This window comes from Myotis nattereri (assembly GCF_964212035.1).
Source record: "Myotis nattereri genome assembly, chromosome: 4".
Classification (NCBI taxonomy): Eukaryota; Metazoa; Chordata; class Mammalia; order Chiroptera; family Vespertilionidae; genus Myotis; species Myotis nattereri.
The window spans coordinates 106,544,502-106,567,297 of record NC_138079.1 but is presented as its reverse complement, the minus strand read 5'-3'; the positions used below and the strand labels follow the sequence as shown (position 1 = coordinate 106,567,297).

Here is a 22,796-nt window from a genome sequence, read left to right as displayed (position 1 = left end):
GCACTTAAATGTTGTTTATCTTGATTGCTGCTTGGGGCGCCCCCTTAAATTCTGTGCTAGAGGCCAGTGCCTCCCTCGCTTCACCCTAATCCCAGCCCGACCACCCAGCGTTCCTCAACCTCTTCGCCTTAACCCTCCAGCGCCTTCCAGCCCGGCCCCTCGCTGCCTCCAGCCACCAGGGCGCGCTGTCGTCCTGCTCCGCGCCTCACCCGGGGGAGGAGCGCAGCGGGAGCGGAGGGGTGGGGCGCGCTGGGGCGGGGGTGGGGCGCGCTGGGGCGGGGGTGGGGGTGGGGGTGGGGGTGGGGGTGGGGGGCGGGGCATGGAGCCCCCTCGGGCGAGGCTGGGTGAGAAGGCGGGGCCCTCAGCACCCGGACTGGGAGGCGGGGTTCACGCACCACCCACTCCCAGGCGGCTTTCGGAGCAGAGCGCCTCTGAGCCGCTGCGTCCCCTGGGGTGGGGGGTGGGGGCCTTCTTGGGTTGAGGCCCCTGCAGCACCACCCCATGGCCCTTCAGGAGAGTGGGGTGCGCCCCCAGGCGTCATGCAGCAGACGTGGGCTCGGCGTCTCACTGGGGCAAAGCTAGCCCAGGACAGCAGCCTGGACACACCCCTTTGCCCTTGTGGTGGTGACCTCATCCCCCCCCCCCCCCCCCCGCCCCCCGCTCCCCTCCAGCACACGGTGCTACCAAAGCTGGGAGGACTGCTCAGGCCGTTAGCTCTCCTCTGAGAAAGCCGTCCATCTGCTCCAGCTTCTCCGACTTCATCAGTGTCAGCCCATGGTCCTTGGTGCCGATTCAAGGCCCCCAGGAATCCCCTATTTGGGGTGCAATGAAGAAGGAAACTTCATTCAGCCCGAACAGCCCAGCTGTGGTACAGCAGCGGGTGAGAACAGCACGGCTGCGGGCAGCTCAGTGTCACAGCTTAGCTGTGAGGCCGTGAGGTGGCGCTGGGGTGCGGCAGCCCCGCCCCGCCCTGCCCAGAGGCCCATGTCCTTGGGGAGGGATGGGGGGGTCCAGCCAGAAAAAGCACAGGACTCAGTAGGAAGGGGAATTCTTTGCTCTCTGAGCCAGAGGGGAGCTGACTTAGAGAGACAAAAGTGTGTCCTGGTGGCCCCTTCCCCCGTGGTCCCGGAATCGAACCTGGGACCCTTCAGACCGCAGGCCGACGCTCTATCTATCCACTCAGCCAAGCCGGCTAGGGCCCCATCCCTTTTTAACAAAAGGTGAAATGTTCTTATAACCAGAGTCCAGACTCAAACTGTGATTAGACAAACGAAAGGATAACAATTATGACACAAAACATATGAAGAAGAAAACAGTCTGGAGGAAGGTCACCGTTTCATTCCGGTCAGAACACATGCCTGGGTTTCAGGCTCCATCCCCAGTAGGGGGCGTGCAGGAGGCAGCCGATTAATGATTCTCTCTAATCATTGATGTTTCTATCTCTCTCTCCCTCTCCCTTCCTCTCTGAAGTCAATAAAAATATTTTTAAAAAATCAATGGATGCTGTACACCTGAAACTATTACAAAATAATATTGAACATAAACTGTAACAAAAAAAAAGATTTAAGGGCTGTAAGTAATACTGTAGTTCCTTTACATCCTGTAACCCCAATCCACATACCTTACTTACTACCATTCCAACAAACAGCAACGATTTCTCACTGGTAGACTTATGCAGTGCATTTTTTTCATCATTCCAGTAGACAAAGACAATCCATATCATTTTGCCTTCACCTGGGAAGAACACCAATATATGTGGACTGTTATGCCCAGGGATATAGTGAAAGTCTCACTTTTCTCAGATATTGAAAATAAACGTAGATGACCTTAAATTTCCAAGAAATTCGACATTTTTTTCAAAACGTAGGTCTGCTTCTGACACTCTGGGACTCAAGATACTTTTCACTTATTACAACAATTGGCCTCCAGGGGGCATAAGGTCTCTAAAGACAGGCTTCGTCTTTGCCTACCTAAGGTAAAATATCTTGGACATTTAATATCAAAGGCTGGACTGTTAATTAATCCTGAACAAGTCAAAGGAAGTTCAGCTTTCTTTCTTCCCAAAACAAAGAAACAATTAAGAGGACTTTTAGGACTAACAGGTTATGGTAGCAATTGGGTACCAAATTTTTAACTTGTTGCTCAACCTTTATGTGCTCTACTCAACTCATACCCACGTGACCCGATCGAATGAACTCTAGGAGGTGAAAAAGCTGTAAATACCTAAAACCCCACTTAACTCCAGCTCCCGCTCCAGCTCTTGGGCAGCCTGACTATGATTTGTCATTCGTTCTTTTTTATATAAGGACAAAGGAAACACTTTAGAAATGATCACCCAAACATACCGTAATCACCATTGGCCTAAAGGCATTACAGTCAACATCTAGATTCCATAGCAAAAGGGCTGTCCCAGGCACAAAAGCCACCACAGTGGCCCTGTTATGCAGGCTCCTGACGGAATTGTCTGAACTGTTGATGCCCTAAATTCAGTTGAGACTCTTAAACTCTCACTATACTCAGGATCGCTCAATCAGCTGTTTAGCCTCATGTGAAGTACTGTACCCAACATTACTTTAGCTCAATAACATTCTTATTTTACTTTGTTTTGTTAATCCTCACCCGAGGATATTTTTCCATTGATTTGTAGAGAAAGTGGAAGGGAGGGGCAGAGACAGAGAGAGAGAAACATTGATGTGAGAGAGACGTGGCTCCAACCAGACCTGGGGATCAAGCCTACAACTGAGGTATGTGCCCTTGACTGGAATTGAATCCTTGACTTTTCAGTCCGAGGGTTGATACTCTAACCACTGAACCAACCCAGTTAGGGCCAATAACATTCTGAACACTGCTACTTTGCTTCCTTCCCACAGAACAAAGATGGCCATGACTGTGTTCTCGTACCCGATTATCTTCTGACTCCTAGGAATGATTTAAGAGAGACGCCTGCTGATCTATTTTGGTTTACAGATGGATTCTATTTAAAGGGGTGAACAGGGAAATTATCATGCTGGCTATGCCATTACCTCTTTAGTTGATGTAATCGAAAGCTTTTATCTGCCAGGAATAAAGTCAGCACAACAGGCTGAATTAATGGCATTACCTTGGGCCTATCGAGCATGTCAAACTCACGGCCGGCAGGCTGCATGCCTCGTTAAATAAATGTGAGTTTGACATGCTTGAAAGATCTGCCAGCAAACACGTGCTGACAGCTGCTGTGCTTTGGGAGTAGCACGTGACGTCGGCATGCAAGGGAAACATGTTCTGCTGATTCAGTCTCTAACCTCGGCCATGCCCATCTCTCCCCGACTTCTCACCTCAGCCCTTCCTTTCATGTTCTCTGAGGCACCAGCTCTCTCTCTCCGGTATTCAGCCCTCTCTTATTCCTCCTCCACCCACCCATCCCCAGCATTCCTCCCCATTGCCACTGCTACTGCCTGAAGTGCAAGTCCTTGTCATCGTTTGCCTGAATTATTGCCAAGGACTCCTAATCGTCTCCCTTCTCCCCGTCTCTGCTTTTTTGGTTCACCTTTCATATCATCTACTAGTTAGATTCCTTCCTTACACCCCAGACTCCAATACTAGTCTGACATCACTCCCCTTCCTGAAAGCAGCCTGCCCGACACCACCCCACTCCCCAGCATGGCCTGCGGAACAGAGCTCCATGCTTCAGCACAGCCTTCAGGCTCCTCTCGGTCTAGCATTGCCCAGCGTCACCGGTCATGGTCACTGGTCATGGCCTTTGACCCCTCTGTGCCCTGTACTTCTTTTAGTTCCCTCATTGCCCAGAGTGCCCTTCCCCCTTTTCTGTCACCAAAACTTAAGCTCCGTGAGAGCAGAGACTTTGGCACAGAGCCTGACTCACAGTAGGCACTTAGTAAGTGTTAGTTGAATCAAGGAACCTTCCCAGTTGCTCGTGTGTGTGTGTGTGTGTGTGTGTGCGCGCGCATGCATGTTGCGTGTGTTGTGTGTGTGTATGTTGCATGTGTTGTGTGTGTGTGTTCTATGCTAACTCAGGTTTCTTTTATCCTTGTTGTTCTCCCAAGATACACTTGGAAAGTTAACCAAAGTGATCACGAAAGTGACCACACCTGACCCAGGTCTTCCTGGCCACTTTGCCTGCCATTCAGCGACTCGATGGTTACTTCTTTTTTAAAAAATAATATATTTTATTGATTTTTTACAGAGAGGAAGGGAGAGGGATAGAGAGTTAGAAACATTGATGAGAGAGAAACATCGATCAGCTGCCTCCTGCACGCCCCCCCCCCCCCCCCCCCGCCACTGGGGATGTCCCCGCAACCAAGGTATATGCCCTTGACCGGAATCGAACCTGGGACCCTTCAGTCCGCAGGCCAACACTCTATCCACTGAGCCAAACCGGTCAGGGCTCGATGGTTATTTCTATGGTGATAACAGAGAAAAGCGACTGGGGACGATGCTGTTCACTTGGGCCAGGGCATCTCGTCCCCACACTTGTTTGTGGTAATGGGATCACCCAGTTGCCAGGATGCTCTCAAATTTCCAGCAGCATCGGCGAGAGTGCAGAAAGGCCTTCGGGTGTTTTCAAAAATCAGCACTTGTGGTGGCGAAATACTGGTTCAGAGAATATCTGAGATTAATAAGCCACCACCTTACGACCTCTTTACATACCACTGGCCCAGGGAGCACAGCACACAGGATGTGAGATGAAGGTCTCAAGAGACCAGCTGGTCTGAGTTACAGCCTGGGCTGGAGTGGCAGCGGGGGAGGCCACTGACAGGTGCACGGCTCAGCTAAAGTGTCAGTGTCCCCAGCATTACATGTGTCTTCAGAGAAATCGGGCCACAGCAGATAGGTTTATTTATTTATTATTTTATGTATACGTAATTTATTTCAGAGAGGAAGGGAGAGAGAGAGAGAAACATTGATGATGAGAGAGAATCATTGATTGGCTGCCTCCTGCACGCCCCACACTGGGGATGGAGCCTGCAACCCAGGCATGTGCCCTGACCGGGAATCGAATAGTGACGTCCTGGTTCATAGGTTGATGCTCAACCACTGAGCCACACCGACCGGGCAGCATATAGGTTTATTTCGATGCATAACTACACTACTGTATTATGAAATGGAAGAAGAAAATAAAAGTATAGGACAAAGACTCAACTACTTAACCTTTAGCAAGTTGGAATATATCTTCATGTGTAATTTATTTCTCTAACTTCATTTTAAGAAATACTAGACCCCTTCACTTTAAGTGCCCATTAAGTTTAATTCATTAAAACTCTATATACTCCAGAATGTTTATTAAAGACATTTATAGCTGTCATATCCACAAAAGAAGGAAAAAAAAAGGTTTCCAAAAAAGTTTCAACATGGGTCCCAGGACAGGGGAACAGAAATTGGAAATTTGCTGGAAAAGTTTAGAGAGACACTGCAGTTTCACCGGAAATGTATAACAATTAATGAAGACATAAAACCCCATCTCAAACTGGCTTTGTGTTATTTTATGTAACTGAAAGGTCTAAGATCTTTCTCAATTCTGGTACATCTTGATCCACAGATTCAAATACTATTAACAAGGCTAGACCTCCCTCCATCTTCCCGGTACGCTCTGAAAAATGGCTTCAGAATGTACTTCAGTCTGAGGCTCCTGGAGCTCCAAGTCCCGTTGAAGTGCTGTGTCTCCACAGTCCGAGAAAGAAGCCCGGAAATTGAAACCCAGGGTCCTGTGCCCCTCCCAAACCAAGCACTACGGCCAGGAGAACAGAATGCGCTGATTGGCTAGCCCTGGATCACGGGACCCTCTTAGCACTGGAGGAGGGAGTCAACCCCATGTGAACCTTGAACTGAAAATGAGAGAGGGTGGGTGATTGCACACAGAAAATCCAGCGCATTATTAGGAGAAGAAGCCACAGGTATGTTGGGCAGATGACACAGAAGGATAGGAGTCCACTCTCACAAGCATCTACCAGTGGTTGGCAAACTCATTAGTTAACAGAGCCAAATATCAACAGTACAACGATTGAAATTTCTTTTGAGAGCCAAATTTTTTAAACTTAAACTACATAGGTAGGTACATTGTTATTAACTTAATTAGGGTATTCCTAGGGCTTAGGAAGAGCCACACTCAAGGGGCCAAAGAGCCGCATGTGACTCGCGAGCCACAGTTTGCCAACCACGGGTCCAGTCCCTTCCAGGGGCAGAGGGAGCTAACTCCCCCTTTAGACCCTATCATACTATTGTCATCAGCCCACTGGGGGCTCCACCTTGATCGTCATCTCCAACTCCCTTTCCCATTCCTCGTAGCTAACCATGTCCTGAATCACCACTCAGCTGTCTTTCTGGAACAATTCCCATGTCAAGTATGCTGTCCTAGAGCCCCCAGAAACAAAATGCACATTTAGTAGCTCACATGCTGGGATTCTCTCTGCTCTGGAAAACATGCTCCCGATATGCAGCATCTCGGGAAGGAGGCCCGAGAGAACTGACATGGAGGCCTCCCTCCACCCCCTTCGCCTCCAACAACTGAGGAACGTTTGGAGGGGCTGGGATGCTGCCCACAGGGTCTACTTAACAACTGGTAAGTCTGCGCTTCTCTCTGCCTAAAGCAAAGCAACACCCAAACCTCCAGGAGCTGGAAGCGTTGGCAGCAGCCCAATTAATTGTGTGTGAGAACCTGAGAAACAACGTCCAGTACACACACTGCAGGGTCAGCGCCGCACTCTCTCTACACAAAGCCAGTTAAGAGAGGACCATGGTCAGCCTTGGAAAGCACAGGCGACTAAAGAGAAGCCCTGGGTACTCACAGGGGCACGGCAGGAGGTGACCGGCAGGGCCTGGTGGCGGCCCCAGGGCAGTCACCACGCACCAGCACGCAAAGCTCAGTGGGAACTTCCAAACTGAGACACAGGGATGGGGGTCCCCAGGGAACTGCTTGGCAATGACCAACAAACTCCGAGTGGAGAGGGGGGACCAAGAACCTTTTCAGGTAAAAGCACCCCTCTTCATTTTTTTATTTTTATTTATTATTTTTGATTCATCCTCACCCAAGGATATTTTTTTCCATTGATTTTTTTTTTTTAGAGATAGTGGAAGCAGGGGAGAGACAGAGAGAGAGAAATATCTATGTGAGACAGACACATTGATTGGTTGCCTCTTGTACCAATTGGGGGCTCTAGCCTGCAACTGAGATATGAGGTACGTGCCCTTGACCCTTGACCCTTGACTGGAATCGAACCTGGGACCTTCAGTCCTCAGGCTGATGCTCTATCCACCGAGTCAAAAGGGTCAGAGTCACCCTCTTTATTTCTCCAAGAGCCTTATCATAAGCGCAGAGGGGGTTGGAGGGAGCTGTGTGGAGGGAGATGCCAAGTAACTTTAACTGAAATTAGGCCCCATCTTCTCAGCAGTAATTTCAAAGCCCAACTGGGAAAAAACTATAGGAAGAGCTCCGTTATAGCTCAGCGAGGGCTCAGGGACAACTTAACACGACATAACATCTGACTGTTTCACAGGGTTACTAAAGAACCTTACTCGGGCAATGTGCCTTCCTCTTTTTCCTTCTGCATGTTTAGATTAGGCTCATAAAATCCCCTTTCCTTTTGTGGGTTCACATTAGGTGCGTCCGCTCTGGCTCGAAGCCGGAGGCCTCCTGCTGGACCGCAGCTCTCGGTAAACACGGGCTTGTGCTAGCAGAGCGCCTGCGCCTGCGGGTCTGCCGGGCCGAGGACCGCCGCCCTCTGGTGACCTTCGTGCCCCAGGCCTGGGGGGCTCTCTTCATTCCCTCCAAGGGGTCAGACGTTCCAGACTGAAATGATACACTGAGCAGGAGGCAGTGGTCAGATCTGTGGCTGTCCAGGATCTTCTGGATCCTCTTCCTATATTTGGGGATTTTCTCCAAGATAGATTCCGCCCCCCTAAGGCAGCAGCCAGAACTCAATTACCCGGACTTCCTCGAAACTAGAGCACAGGCCAAGGCCTGGGTGCTGCCAGTGGGGCCCGCGCGATTCTCGGGTCCAGAAGACAGCAAACCACAGGGCCAGCTTCCGAAGAGGCCCTTTCGAGAGGGGGTGAGAGTGGAGGAGCTGGCTTTCCCGGGCAGCACTGCTGACGTTTTGGCACCCAGCGTCCAGCGCGGGAACGTGTGGTGTCTGCCTGCAGCTGCCCCAGAAGGGTTCGCGTCTGCTATGCAGATGGCAGGCCTCCGTGGAGGTCCTGTGAGCTGCCCACGATTCGCAGCTGTTTGTCTTTTAGAAACTAGTTAGAGTGAGTTCTGCTCTTTGCAAAGAAGTGTGACTGCCCAAGCCGGTTTGGCTCAGTGGATAGAGCTTCAGGCTCCTTGGCCTGCGGACTGAAGGGTTCCAGGTTCGATTTTAGTCAAGGGCATGTGCCCAGGTTTTGGGCTTGATCCCCAGTAGGGAGCGTGCAGGAGGCAGCCAATCAATGATTCTCTCTCATCATTGATGTTTCTATCTCTCCTTTCCTCTCTAAAATCAATAGAAATATATTTTTTTTAAAAAGAACAGCGACTAATCTATTTATTGAGGTACTGTTATGTGCCAGATTCTAAGCTGGTATCTCCTATGTTACTTTATTTAAATTCCATAAATAGAATTTAACGTACAAATTATACATTTTACAGATTTAAGAAACTGATATTCAAAAAGACACAATTCGTTTTACAAATGTTTTTTTAAAATATATTTTATTGATTTTTTTACAGAGAGGAAGGGAGAGGGATAGAGAGTTAAAAACATGGATCAGCTGCCACCTGCACACTCCCCACTGGGGATGTACCAGAAACCAAGGTACATGCCCTTGACCCGGAATCGAACCTGGGACCCTCGAGTCCGCAGACCGAGGCTCTATCCACTGAGCCACACCGGTTAGGGCTCGACAAATGTTTACCAATGGCCGACAGTGCGCCAGTCACTGGGAACAGAGTGTTGAACAAAATCGCTCCCGCGCTATACAGAGCGGCGTATTGTATCTGAAACAACCCCCAAAGCAAAATAGGAGGCGCAGCGCAGCAGCTGTCTGCTCGGAAGGCCCCCAGGCCAGGCAGGCTGCATGTTAAATATAGAAAACCCCTAAAATAGCCGCCCAGTCACAGACCCAACAGGTGACTGGCCCCCGCGAGGGGAGGGGACAGGCGCCGGCGAAGGAGAGGGAAGGACAGACGGCGCTGCGGACCGGCTGCGGGCGCGATGGCTCTGGCTCTGGCTCTGCCGCTGAGGTCCTGCAGCCGCGGCCTGGCGAGCGCGGCCCAGGGCGGCCACGGAGGCGCCGGAGGTGAGTGGGCGCCCCCCCGACCCCCCGCGGCTTCCCCACCGCGCCGCCCGCCCGCAGGGCCCGCCAGGGGCCGCGACCCCGCCGCTGACCCCCGCCCTGTCCCCGCTGCAGCCGGCACCTGGCGCCTCCTGACCTTCGTGCTGGCGCTGCCGGGCGTGGCCGTCTGCACCCTCAACTGCTGGCTGCACGCGGGCCACCCGGAGCGCCCCCCCTTCGTGCCCTACCACCACCTGCGCATCCGCACCAAGGTAGCGGGGCCCCGCGGCTGGCGGGAGGGGCCTTGGGGTGGGTGGGGGGCGCGGGGCGCCCGGGGTGACGGCTCGCTCTCCCGCTCTCTCCGCAGCCCTTCGCCTGGGGGGACGGCAACCACACCCTTTTCCACAATCCCCACGTCAACCCCCTGCCCACCGGCTACGAGCACCCCTGAGGCCCAGGCGGAGGCCCCGCGCTCAATAAAGATGTGGAAGCCGTGGCTGCAGCTCCGTGGGGACCGGGGGGAGGAGGGATGGGGCGGGACGGGCGTCTCGGGGTCCGCCTGGCGCCCGCGCATGCGCACAGTGCGTGCTTCCCTCGCGTCTCCCCCCCCCCCCCTGCGCCCCGCAAGGCCCGATGCGGGCGGGGCTGGGAAGGCTTTCTCTGGCTCACGTGTTAATAACGTGTTAATAACGAGGGCTCCAGGCTGCCGAGGCTTTCGCGGTGAACGCGTGAGTCCGGCTAACGGAACAGCCCTGACTTCAAACAGGGTCTGCAGCCCCAGCTCCGCGTGGGAATGCTTCGCGTTCTCCACGGCCACCTGTACGGGCCTCTGCTGGTTTGGGGAGTGGGGTGCTTCCTTCTGGAAGCCTGGCTCTCCTAGCTTCTGGGAACCCATTCGAGGGGGGCACTGGGTAAACCAGCTCTGGGCATTGCACTCACTAAGACAGTCTGCTCTGCTCGCGGTGCATCGCCAAGGGGCACGGAGCCTGGGCTGAAACCCAGTACCGCCCCCCCCCCCCCAAACACACACACCTCCTCCCCTGACCCTACTCACACCACTAGAAGGCAGAGGCTGCCTTCACCCGAGAAAGAGTGAGAACATTGTCTCCACACACAAAGGGTTCGCCCGACGCTTCCGGGAACAGCACTCGTGCCCTGGATCGGAGCTCTTCCATTCAAGGAAAACGTATTTTAAATCCTCATTTAATGTGGCAATTCCCACAGATAAGAAAACCCCTGCTGGCCTCAGGCCTGCTTGGGTACAAGGGGCTTCTCACTGAAGGAGGTTGGCAAGGCCCTGGGGAGGGGGTGCAGCGCCCGGGGAGTCCCTCAGGCCAGTCCGTTCTCTGCAGAAGTTATCCCCAGGGAAGTGGGTATAGACTCTATATTGTCTATACTATACCTCTATATACTATAGAGGCTCAGCAAGACCAGCCCATGGGGGGGAAGTAAACAGAGAAGCAGGTTATTAGGACAAAGGCAAATTGGGGGCCTCCCCGCCGAACATGGCAGCGTCTTCGGGCTTGTCATCCATCATTTCTTTATACCGACGTTTGAAGAAGCCAAGCTATGAAGGGAAGTAAACAGAAGATCTGGGTAAGAGGGCAGGGGAGACGCTGGGCGTGAGGAAGGAGCCGAGCGAGAGGGGACCCAAGCTGACGGTACGGTGTGCAGAACACGATGTGAGCAAGCTGCACGTTCCCAGTCGCCGCTGTGTTCCAGGTCAGTGGTTAGACACAGCATCCAGAGCAGGAAGAGCACAGGTACTGTCTGTGGCCAGGCAGGCCTGGCACGTACCCTGGCCTCATTTCTGTCTTGCTGTAGCCACTCCGTGATGCAGGCATTATTATTATTATTTCAAAAATGGGGAACGAACCCAGAGAGCTTGAGCAGCTTGCCTGACATTAAGCGGTAAGGCGGAGCCGAAATGTACCCCCGGGCCGGCCTGACTCTGTGGTCTGCGCGCTTCCTGCTGGGCCGCCCGAGTGTGGGAGGCCTTGGGTCGGCTGCGGGTGGCCCAGGTGTGGGAGGGGAGCACTCACCTTGAAGAGCGTGGCTGTGATGAGAGCCAGCAGCAGCAGTCCTCCCACACAGCTGCCCACGACGAGGGGCAGAGGGTCATACACCTCATACTCTTCCAGCACCATCTCCATCTGAGGGGGGAGCAGAAAGCATCGGGCCTCTGGCGGCCCCGGCTCCTCCCGGCCTCTCCAACCTTTAACCTCCTCCCCGGCCTCCCCGGGCCAGACTCCACGGGCTGAGCCACAGAAGCCCTCAGGGGCTTAGGGACAACTTCCCCCCCAGGGATCTTCACCCCCTCCCTCCAGCCTTGTGAGTCCCCACCCGGCACACGGATTTAGCAGCATCAGAAGCCGCTCGCCAACCTGGCTGCTGCCAGCACACAGTCACTACCTGGGCTCTCAGAAACGCCTCCTGGCCCGGGAGCTGGGCATACACAGATCTGTCGAACGTGATTTCTGCCACACTCACGACCGATACCTTCTTCTGCAGAGTCTGCAAAAGGGCAGGAGGGCTGGCAGCTAGCTCTGGGGAAAGCTCAGGGTCAGGGAAATGCCTTCGCTCTCCACTGAGGCCGGGCACAGACATCCAGGGCCCACCGGAGGCGGAGGCTGGGGGCGGGGCTCTGCCGCTGGGCCCACCCACCTGTCTGACCCAGCCGAAGCTGAGGTTGCCCTTCAGGGTGAAGTCCAGTTCCTCCTGGGTGCCGAAGGAGGGCAGGTCACAGCGGAACCTCCGGCAGGCAGCAGCGGAGCAGTCCTAGGGGCAGGAGAGCAATGAAGTTAAGGAGGGCCTTAACTTAGGAACCACAAGTCGAGAAAAAGTGTCAGATTTGGGGTGAGGAACAGGTTAACAATTATAGGACATATACAGGATGGCCAAAAAATGTGTATATACTTTCACAGTTGATAGTTCAACTTTGAAAATGAACTGTATTTTAATAAACACTGCCCTCATACATTTTCGGGGTTACCCTATAGATAGCTCTGCATGCCCCTGTGTGCCCCGATGAGCGGCTGGTCCTATAGGGGAGCCCAGGGCCTTGCTCACCAGCACAAGACTCCGTGGAATCCGAGTCTGGAAGTCAGAGTGCCGGGGAGGTTCCATCTCTGACACACAAGAGAGATTCTGGTGAGAGAGAAACAGACACAGAATGATCCAAACGTCACCGGCGAGAGGGTGCGAGGCACAGTGGGGTCAGCCCTGCACGCGGAGGCGAGCCAGGCAGGCACCTGTGAGGAGGCCACCGCAGCCACATCCCACACAGCCACGCCGTTCAGCAGGACAGGAACCCAGAAGTGAACGCTGATGGCCAGATCCCGCTGACTCAGGTTATTCACCTGCAGAAAATCGAGACGACATTACGGTGGCCCCTGGAGCATCCCAAATCCCATTTCTTCCCTTTTGGCTCTAGCCCTCGGGTCCTCTCCACCTTTTCCCACCAACTTTCCATGTCAGCAGCACCGTGGGAGGGCAGACACGAATATTTCCTGGCCTCTCACATGATATCGATGCTCAGCTTCTGTCCTGCTCTTCTCATCAGAAGTGGAAAAGTTGAGGTACTTGGTGGATTCTTCCTTCCTGGAGAAAGAGGGCTTGTTGGTGAGACAGGGCGCTGGGACCGTCCGCAGGTGACCCAGGGTTCCCACAAGCCTCTGCGGCAGTCTCAGCGTCAGCTCCCCCCGTGTCCTTTACCCCCTTCACCAGAACTGCCAGCTCGTCCCTGGGTGCCCTGGCTCTCCCAGATCCCCATGCCTTTGCCCTAACTCACTCCCCTTCTGGAAATTTTCACTTAAAGGCATAACTTAAACATCACCTCCCATAACATTTGAACATTTCCCATGGGAAAAAGATGTTTACATGCTTTTTGTAGATTTTCTTTCTCTAGCCCCAATTTTCAATCTGTGCTGCAAGAATTTTTAAAACATGCAATATCTATTTATTTAGTCAGGAGCGCTGATCTCTTTTCCCTTAGATTGTAAAAAAAAAAAAAAAAAAAAATGACAACGGCCAACACAACGATAGCAAGCCGATGTGAATGAATCAAAATTACACCTATTTTTGGTCTTCTGGGGGTGCCACAGAACTTTAGTAATTAGTTTATGTGCCATGAGACAAAAAAGGTTGGAAACTGATGCTCTAGTAGATTAAGGTTGACTTCGGGTGAGGCTTGCTCAGGCTACTGTAAGAACACATAAGCCTAAGGAGACTCGCAGGAATGATGACTGGATCACTCAAAAAATGGAGCATGAGCGCCTCCAAAATGGGGATGAAGAAAATAGACATGACTATCCCGGGCAGTTAAATAAACGTGATGGAAGATGGCACATGGACACAAGCTCATGGACTGGACATAAATGTTCTTGGCTGCAGGTGGCTTTCCATCCTTCCATCCATCCTTCCATCTTTCCATTCATCCATCCATCCACCTATCCATCCATCCATCCATCCACCCATCCACCCACCCATCCAACCATCCATCCATCCTTCCATCCACTTATCCACCCACCCTTTCTTCCATCTATCCATCCATCCTTCCATCAACCTATCCATCCACCTATCCATCCTTTCATCCACCCATCCATCCATCTGTCCATCCACCCATCCATCCTTCTGTCCATCCGTCCATCTATCCATCCATCCATCCATCCTTCCATCCACCTACCCATCCATCCTTCCATCCATCCATCCATCCATCCATCCATCCATCCATCCATCCTTCCATCCAACCGTCCATCCATCCATCCATCCATCCATCCATCCATCCATCCTTCCATCCACCCACCCATCCAACCATCCATCCATCCTTCCATCCACTCATCCACCCATCCTTTCTTCCATCTAACCATCCATCCTTCCATCAACCTATCCATCCACCTATCCATCCTTTCATCCACCCATCCATCCATCTGTCCATCCACCCATCCATCCTTCTGTCCATCCGTCCATCTATCCATCCATCCATCCATCCATCCATCCATCCATCCATCCATCCATCCTTCCATCCACCTACCCATCCATCCTTCCTTCCATCCATCCATCCATCCATCCATCCATCCTTCCATCCAACCGTCCATCCATCCATCCATCCTTCCATCCACTTATCCATCCTTCCATCCAGCTATCCATCCATCCACCCATGGCCTCCTCCAGTAAACATTTACCCTGTGCCAGGCTGTGTGCTTGGCTCTGGAGAGTCAACAGTTAAGTCATAAATCTTGCCTTTGCAGACCCCACAGCTGTGGCTGTCACTTTGATGATTAAGAACATAGGAGCCAGCCCTGCCAGTGTGGTTTTGCGGTTGAGTGTCAACCCCTGAACCAGGAGGTCATGGTTTGATTTCCAGTTAGGGAACATGCCCGGGTTGTGGGCTCGTCCCCCAGCAGGGACAGTGCAGAAGGCAGCCGATCAGTGATTCTCTCTCATCATTCATGTTTCTATCCCTCTCTCCCTCTCCCTTCCTCTCTGAAATCAATTGAGAGAGAGAGAGAGAGAGAGAGAGAGAGAGAGAGAGAGAGAGAGAGCACACAGGAGCCGACTACCTACATTCACATCTCAAGTCCACCACTTCCCGCATGAGTAATTTAAGGCAAACTGTGTGGTCTCTCTGGAGCCCTGTAGTTTTTACTCTTTAAAGTAGGGCTGCTAAGAATAGTGGCAACCTGTAATGGAGGTGTGACGTGTGCAGCAGCGCATAAATGTGAGAAGTTGTTTCCTTTAGTATTGTTAGTCTTCCTCTCTGCTCCCCACCCAGACCCCCTTCTCTGCATCAGTTTTCCACCTTAAAATCTTCTCATTTTAAATCTCTTTTCATATTTGAGTCAGTCACTCAGCCTTCCCACTCCTTAGAGAAGATGTTGTCTGGCCGCTGGCATCAGCTCTGGACCATCTAGGTTTCGCTCCTGGTTCTGCCACTTGCCAGCTGAATGTCAGGGCAAGTTATTTAACCCCTTGATTTCTTTGTTGGTAAAAAGGGGGTAACACTATATCATAGAGTTGCTAGAAAGGTTAAATAAACATAAATACATGTGAAGTGTTTCAATGCCTGGCACATCATAAGCACATATCACTGTAAGCTCTTATGATAAGTTTTAGTGTTTTCCCATAGACATAAGGGGAAAATGCGCAGATGGACAGACAATGACATTGCTTGACCCCCACCGTCATTCCCCTAAAAATTCACACATCAGCAGCAAACTGTCCCATGGCAACATCGCAAGTTCCTACCAAGTCTCTAAGCCTCTGGAGTTTAAGCAGGTTGTGGATTTCTTGCCCTGCTTCCCGCTTGGCCTGCCCCTACTCCTCCACCCTCATCACCCAGAGCAGCGTCCCTGCACTGGCCTTTCTTGTGGCCTGCCTTGGCCTTGGACTGTTAGAGGCCTTCCCCACGGTTTCTCACACCTCCGCTCTCCTCTCCGTTTTGTGAAAACCTGACCTTCCTTTGCTCTGTGTGGGGAAAGACCATATCCTGCCTCCGGGTCTCAGAAGAGCCCCAGTCTCAGTCTAGTAGCCTAGCGTTGCCACACTCCTGTTTAGCACAAAGGACAGGACTGGCTCCAGGTTAAAGGGAGGCTGCATCTCCGAGAGAGGAGGTGGCACACAGCAGCAGCCAGGGGTGTGCGTCCCCCGAGCAGGCCAAGTCGTCAGAGAAGAAGCAAGAATTATGCCACAGGCGCACCTCAGAGATATTGTGGGTTCGGAACCGGACCGCCTCTATAAAGCAAATATTGCAATCGAGTCCTTTGAGGCTTTTGGTTTCCCAGTGCCTATCAAAGTTATGTTTCCAGGAACACTGTAGTCTATTAAGTGTGCAATAGCATTACGTCTAAACAATAAACATACCTTAATTAAAAAAAAAAATCCTTGCTAAAAAATGCTAACCATCCGAACCTGTTGGAAAATGGCACAGATAGACTTGCTTGACCCGAGGTTGCCACAAACCTTCCATATGTAAAAAAACACAGTATCGGTGAAGTGCAAGAAAGTGAAATGCAACGAAGATATGTCTGCATGTGGTATTGTGGTGTAAGCATAGGGCGGGTCACAGATATTTACATGTGAGGAATCAGAGGGACTAGGTTAGGTACCCATCCCCAGAAGAGCAGGCCCGGCTGCAGGGGGAGGCACTAGCCTTGGAGGAAAGTCAGGGGTCCAAGGGAAGGGCCAGGGATTAGTCACCTGCTGATCACTGTGTAGACGGCATATTTCACTGGGAGCTCCAACTGGAAGGTGGTCCTGTTGGTTGCAGGCTTATTATTCTCACTGGAGAGAGAGGGGAGCCCAGTTGGGAAGGAAACCAAGAGAGGAATCTCTGGCTGGTACAGGAGACGGGGAAGGACGCACCATACCTGGTCTGGCTTACCTGCTTACATTGGCCCTCAGAAGCAACGTGTCTCCCAGGGTGGCCTTGTAGAAAACATCAAATGTGACTATGAAGGTGCCCTGATGGAGAAGAAGAAGGAATGGGGAGAGGGAAGGTTATGGGGGACTGAGGGAAGGAAGTGGGCCAGGACAGTGAGAAGAGTGATGAGGATTTGGGGGTAAGCACTGACCTTACTGCCCTCTCGGAAAATGGGGTGGTTGATGCTACAGCTACTGCTCCTCAGGCTCTCACTCCCTGTGGGCACCGCCTCACATGCCAGGTGTAGTGGGCGCTGATGGGGTTGCTTCCAGAGGGGGAGAAAGAATTCAAAACAGTTACCCACGTACATATATGGGCTTGATATATGCCAGGGGTGGCATTACAGAGCAATAGAAGAAAGGACAAACTTTTCGATTATCCTGGGAAAATTGGCCCATACAAAACAAACAAACAAACAAACAAACAAACAACGAAATTGGATCCCTACCTCACTCCATACATTAAAATAAATTCCAACGAAAAGACTTAAATGTCAAAAGGCAAGATTATAAAGCTTTTAGAAGATAATATAAGGGAGTATTTTTTTTTCATTACCTTGAAGGAAGGAAATATTTCTTAAATAAGATCCACACATAAAAACACTAAAGGAGGACCTCTGGTCAAGATGGCAGAGCAGGTAAACTCTGTGATCACCTCCTCCCATGGCCACATCTAAAGTACAGGCAAACTACAGAACAAGCATCACTGAGAAGCACCCAAAGACTAGCTGACTAGAAGTCCTATAACTAAGGCCATACAGGAGAAACCACACGGACACTGGAAGGAGGGGTGCAGACATGGAGCAGGCTGGTCCCAAACCTATGTGTGGTGGTTAAAAATCAGGAGGGATATTTTGGCTGTGGGGGTCCCTTCTGAGGAGCAAGGAGTCTCAGCCGCCCACCAGGCTGCCCCGTCCAGGAAGAAAAGCACCCTTAACTTCTGGCTGTGATAACCAGCAGGGATTGTGGCTGAGTGAGATGGGAAACACACAGATGGAGATTGAAAACAAAAAAGAACCAGTCAAAAATAAAGAATACAATAATTGAAATGAAGAATACCTTCGAGAGGATCAACAGTAGTTTAGATGAAGCAGAGGGTTAAATTAGCAGTTTGAAAACAAGGTAGCAGAAAACACACAGTTTAAGGGGCCTCTGGGACAACACCAAGTGCACTAGCATTTGCATCATGGCATGCTGGAATGAGAAGAGAGAGCAAGAAATTGAAAACCTATTTGAAGAAATAATGATGGAAAACATCATTATTGTATGTAATGGAGGAGGAGGAGGAGAAGGAGGAGGAGGAGGAGGAGGAGGAGGAGGAGGAGGAGGAGGAGGAGGAAGCAGGGAGGAGGAGGATAAATAAAAATACGAATAATAAAATGGAAATAACTACATACCTATCAATAATGACTTTATTTAAATGTTTTGGTGACTGGATAAAGAAGTTGAAGGGATTAGCTAAAGAACATAGCAGCAATAACTTTAAATGTAAATGTGTTAAATGCTCCAATCAAAAGACATAGGGTAGCTGAATGGATAAGAAAACAAGATTCATCTGTATGTTGTCTACAAGATACCCACCTCAGAATGAAAGACACAGACTAAAAGTAAAGGAATGGGAAAAGATATTTTATGCAAATGGAAATGAAAAGAAAGCTGGGGTAGCAAAACTATACTAGACAAAATAGACTTTAAAACAAAAGCTATAACAAGAGATAAAGAAGTACTCAGCAATGCCAGGTCTGGGCATTTATTTAAAGAAACCCAACACTACTTCAAAAAGACACATGCATTGGCCTGGCCGGTTTGGCTCAGTGGATAGAGCGTCAGCCTGCTGACTGAAGGATCCTGGGTTTGATTCTGGTCAAGGGCACAGGCCAGGGTTGCAGGCTCCATCTGCAGTAGGGGGTGTGCAGGAGGCAGCCGAGCAATGATTCTCTTTCATCATTGATGTTTTTGTCTCTCTCTTCCTCTCCCTTCCTCTCTGAAATCAATAACAATATACTTTTTTATTTTTATTTTTTTTTCCTTTTTTTTTATTGCTTAAAGTATTACAAAGGGTATTACATATGTGTCCATTTAACAATATACTTTTTTAAAAAAGACATATGTATCCATACGTTCATTGCAGCATTGTTTACCATTGACCAAGATATAGAAACAACCTAAGTGTCAATTTGATGGATGAATGGATAAAGAAGACGTGGTACATATAAACAAAGGAATATTACTCAGCGACATAAAAGAATAAAATCTTGCATTTGCAACAGCGTGGATGGACATAGAGGGTATTATGCTAAGTGAAATGGGTCAGACAGAAAAAAATAAATGTCATGTGATTTCACTTGCATGTGGACTCTAAAAAACAAGCAAACAAAACAGAAACAAACTTAAAGCTACAGCGCATTTTGATGGTTTCCAGATTGAAGGGGGTTTGGGGGGATGAATGAAAAAAGGGAAGAGGCCCTGGCTCTGTGGATAGAGTGTCAGCCAATGCAACAAAGGGATGTGGATTCAATTCCTGGTCAGGGCATGTACTTGGGTTGCAGGTTCAATCCTAGCCCCAGTCGGGGAGGTTACAGGAGGCAACCAATCACTGTGTCTCTTGCACATCAATGTTTCTCTCCCTCTCTCTCTTTTTCTCTCTCCCCCCTTCCTACCTCCCTTACACTCTCTCTAAAATTCAATGGAAAAAATATCTTCTGGTGATGAGTAACAAAAAGAAAAGGAGGGCAGGAGATTAAGGTATACAAATTGCCAGCTATAAAAACAGTCATGGGGATGTAAGGTACAGCATGGGGAATGTGGTCAATAATGTAATCACCGTGTATGGTGTCAGATGGGTAGTAGACTTATGGAAGTGCATACTTTGTAAATTATATAAATGTCTAATCACTATTCTGTACACCTGAAACTAATATAATATTGTGTCAACTATGATTAAAAAATGAAAAATTATTTAAAAATATACTAAAGATTTATAAAAATCAACCGCAATCAAATTAAGACATTTATTAAAAGACACTATAAGGAGACTGAAAAAAACAAACAACAGAGATATTTATTAGAAAAGATATTTGAGCACATGTAACTGGAAAAGGAGTAGGAACCAGAATACGTATAAACTCTTACAACTCAATAAGAAAGAGGTGGCCCTGACCAGTTTTGCTCAGTGGATAGAGCGTCGGCCTGCGGACTGAAGGGTCCCAGGTTCGATTCCGGTCAAGGGCATGTACCTTGGTTGAGGGCACATCCCCAGTGGGGGGTGTGCAGGAGGCAGCTGATCAATGTTTCTCTCTCATCGATGTTTCTAACTCTCTATCCCTCTCCCCCTCTTCTCTGTAAAAAAAATCAATAAAATATATTTAAAAAAAAAAAAGAAAGAAAGAGGTGGACAACTCAATAGAAGAATAAGAAAAGGACTTGGACAGGAACTTCCTAAAAGAAGACACCCAAGTGACCAGGAAATATATGAAAAGTTGTTCAACTTTATTAGAGAAATGAAAATTAAAACTGCAAGGAAATATCATTACTCACCCACTGGATAGATGAAATTAAAAAATTGGACAATGCCAAGTGTTGGAGTGGAGGAAAGTCACAAGAACTCTCAAACAGTACTGATAGAGTGTCAACAGGCGAAAATGGTCTGGCTTTACTTATGAAAATTGAAGACACACATACCCAATGATCCAGCAATCCCACATGTGGTACATACTTTCAAATATTAATGCATAGGCACACCAGAATATATGATCAAGAATGGTCACGGCCAAAATCAGGAAATAACTCAAAATGACCATCAATTATGGAATAAGTAAATAAACTGTGGTATAGTCATACAAAAGGGCTTCTATATAGCAAGGAAAGTGTTCCACAGCCACAAGCAACAACATGAATGAATCTCACAAACATAGTATTAAAGAAAAGGAGAAAGACAAAAAGTAACAAGCTTCTATTCAAATAAAGTTCAAATACTGGCAAAATTGAACAGTATTAGGGATGTACTCATGGGCGGTAAAAACGATAAGAAATACCAGGAGTTGATCGTCACAAAGTCAGATAGCGATTACACTGGGGAGAGAGTGAGGTTATGAGGAGGAAGGTGCATATTGAGAGGGTTTCTGGGGGTGCTAGCCCTCTTTTATTTCTTGACCTGGATTTATTTCCCACAGGGGTGCTAATTGCATAGACATTTACTTAATATTATTTGTTAAAGTATATATCTGCTTTATACACTTTTCTGTGTGTTTTATATTTTATCATAGGAGACATAAAAAGAACCTACTATAACCCAGGGCAGGGCAAAGGTCCCAGCCAACCAGAGCCCAAGGGAGCTATTTACCTGAGTAACTAACACTCGTCGATAGGACAGCCCTGCTGGGTAGTAGAAGTTGATCACAGTTCTGTAGGAATCCTCACCCTCATTCCACACAGCCACTGTCATGTTGAGTTCTAGAGAGCTTCCCACCACCAGGGCCTGCAGGCTGAAGGAGGCAGTACAGCACTGGAGAGAGATCCACTGGAAAGGGTTTGGAATGGGATCAGGGGCAGGGGCAGGGGCAGGGGCAGGCACTGGGAACTCATGAGCTATTAGCTGATAACGTTGCAATCATTTCTCGGTTATGACGCCAGCCAAAGGGGGACACAAGCGCTTCTCATCCTGCTGGTAGGAGACCCAAAAGCTTGGGTGCCCGGATACGGCAGGAGCTGGCACTCACCCCGAGAAGCTGAGGTTGACATTCAAGTCCCCTTCACAGAGGTGATCTTGCCCACAGTTCTTCTTAAAGGGGAGCTGCAGCAAAACAGTATGTCTCTTTCCATCCACGTCTTAATCCTCCACCTCCCTCATGAAGAGCTCTCCTCAACATTGACTATTACTGAGCCCACACCCTGCACCAGGCACTGTGCTAGCCACTGGCACGGAGTGGGGTGGTGGCAGATGGGCAGTTAGACTATGAAAGAAGCTACGACAGATCCTTGGCTTCGAGGAACATAATGTTTAGCTGAGAAATCAAATCTAACTCACACTGGAACAACTATTCAACAGACGTTGTTAAGAGTCGATACTGGGACAGGTTTTGGGTTGGATGGGGTTGGAGAGGTGGGAAAGGTAGAAACTACAGGTGGATTAGACCTGGTTCTTGCCAAGAGAGCCACAGAGGTGGGTGCAGATGGCTATGATTCCAGCCATGCGACAAGTGGCACGTCACCATGACAGGCTACGAGGCCAGGGGAGAAGAGACAGTGTGGATTCCCAAAGAAAGGGAGAAGAGACTGGGGCTTTAGGGACTAAAGATGGCTGAGGTGGAGAGAAGAAAATGTCTTCCAAATCAGAGATACAACATGGTCACAGGCACAGGGGTGGGAGCGAGGCAAGTTAGGAAGGATCTGCAGAACGAAACCAGAGTTGATGCATGTGTAGGTCCCAGCGGACAGGGTCTCGGAATCGGGCGGTGCCCTTTCAGACCTGATGTGGTCGGTGGGCGATTGGGAGCTACTGGAGTTTCTTACGCACATGGGGACACGTGGACGGCCACCCATCCCTGGGACTTCATCGCGAGACTCACAGAAGCAGTGAAGAGGTCCTGGGAGCCCACAGCCAGCACCGGGCGGAGGTTCTGGGTGGAGGGGATGGGCTGCCCCACCAGGGAGAAGTTGACCCGCAGGACGATGGGGCTCACCACATCCTCCACACAGCCCTGAGGGGGATGGGCTTTTCAGAACCCACTCTCTGCCGCCCTACTTTCCCACCGGGGGCTTCTCCACTGGACTCATTTCCCACTGTCACACACTGCCCTCCCCACGCTGTGGAGCAGCCTCTCTGACCCCAACTTCCCTCTCCCCAGCCCCAGGCCCCCTCCCCACGCCCACTTCCCACCTCACTCAGCGGGGACAGGGAGGCCAGCCCTGGGCTCCCCTCCCTCTCCCTCTCCCTCCCCAGAATCCAAAGTCCTCACTGATAAAAACAACTTCAGGGTTTCACAGTACTCTCCCAGCCCCAAGATTTTCCTTCGCGTCAAAGTCCAGTTCTTGGTCTCTTCAAAAATGGCGCGAGAAATCAGACGGCCTGGGTCCAAGGCCAGGTCATACCTGACGGAGCTGTGGACGTCCCCTGAAGCAGAGGAGGATGGAAG

The 22,796-nt window shown here is 50.1% G+C and overlaps 2 protein-coding genes across 2 annotated transcripts in view; one reads left to right on the top strand and one right to left on the bottom strand.

Moving 5' to 3' along the window:
• The first annotated feature begins 8,948 nt into the window (after window positions 1-8,948).
• Window positions 8,949-9,740, top strand: COX6A2 (cytochrome c oxidase subunit 6A2). Its single transcript, XM_081088602.1, has 3 exons — window positions 8,949-9,267; window positions 9,379-9,515; window positions 9,611-9,740. The coding sequence occupies exons 1-3, from the start codon at window positions 9,183-9,185 to the stop codon at window positions 9,692-9,694; spliced, it is 306 nt and encodes a 101-aa protein (XP_080944728.1). The 5' UTR covers window positions 8,949-9,182; the 3' UTR covers window positions 9,695-9,740.
• Window positions 9,741-10,711: 971 nt separating this feature from the next.
• The window catches only part of ITGAD (integrin subunit alpha D), a gene marked incomplete at both ends in the record, with an annotated part of 28,051 nt that continues 15,966 nt past the window's right edge, over window positions 10,712-22,796 (bottom strand). The window contains 14 exons of the mRNA XM_081089749.1: window positions 10,712-10,810; window positions 11,286-11,396; window positions 11,656-11,757; window positions 11,908-12,021; window positions 12,313-12,390; window positions 12,495-12,602; window positions 12,765-12,843; window positions 16,441-16,524; window positions 16,625-16,704; window positions 16,815-16,928; window positions 21,005-21,146; window positions 21,381-21,454; window positions 22,230-22,361; window positions 22,620-22,774. Of these exons, the coding sequence (XP_080945875.1) occupies window positions 10,712-10,810; window positions 11,286-11,396; window positions 11,656-11,757; window positions 11,908-12,021; window positions 12,313-12,390; window positions 12,495-12,602; window positions 12,765-12,843; window positions 16,441-16,524; window positions 16,625-16,704; window positions 16,815-16,928; window positions 21,005-21,146; window positions 21,381-21,454; window positions 22,230-22,361; window positions 22,620-22,774 (1,472 nt within the window). The remainder of the gene's footprint in view (window positions 10,811-11,285; window positions 11,397-11,655; window positions 11,758-11,907; window positions 12,022-12,312; window positions 12,391-12,494; window positions 12,603-12,764; window positions 12,844-16,440; window positions 16,525-16,624; window positions 16,705-16,814; window positions 16,929-21,004; window positions 21,147-21,380; window positions 21,455-22,229; window positions 22,362-22,619; window positions 22,775-22,796) is intronic.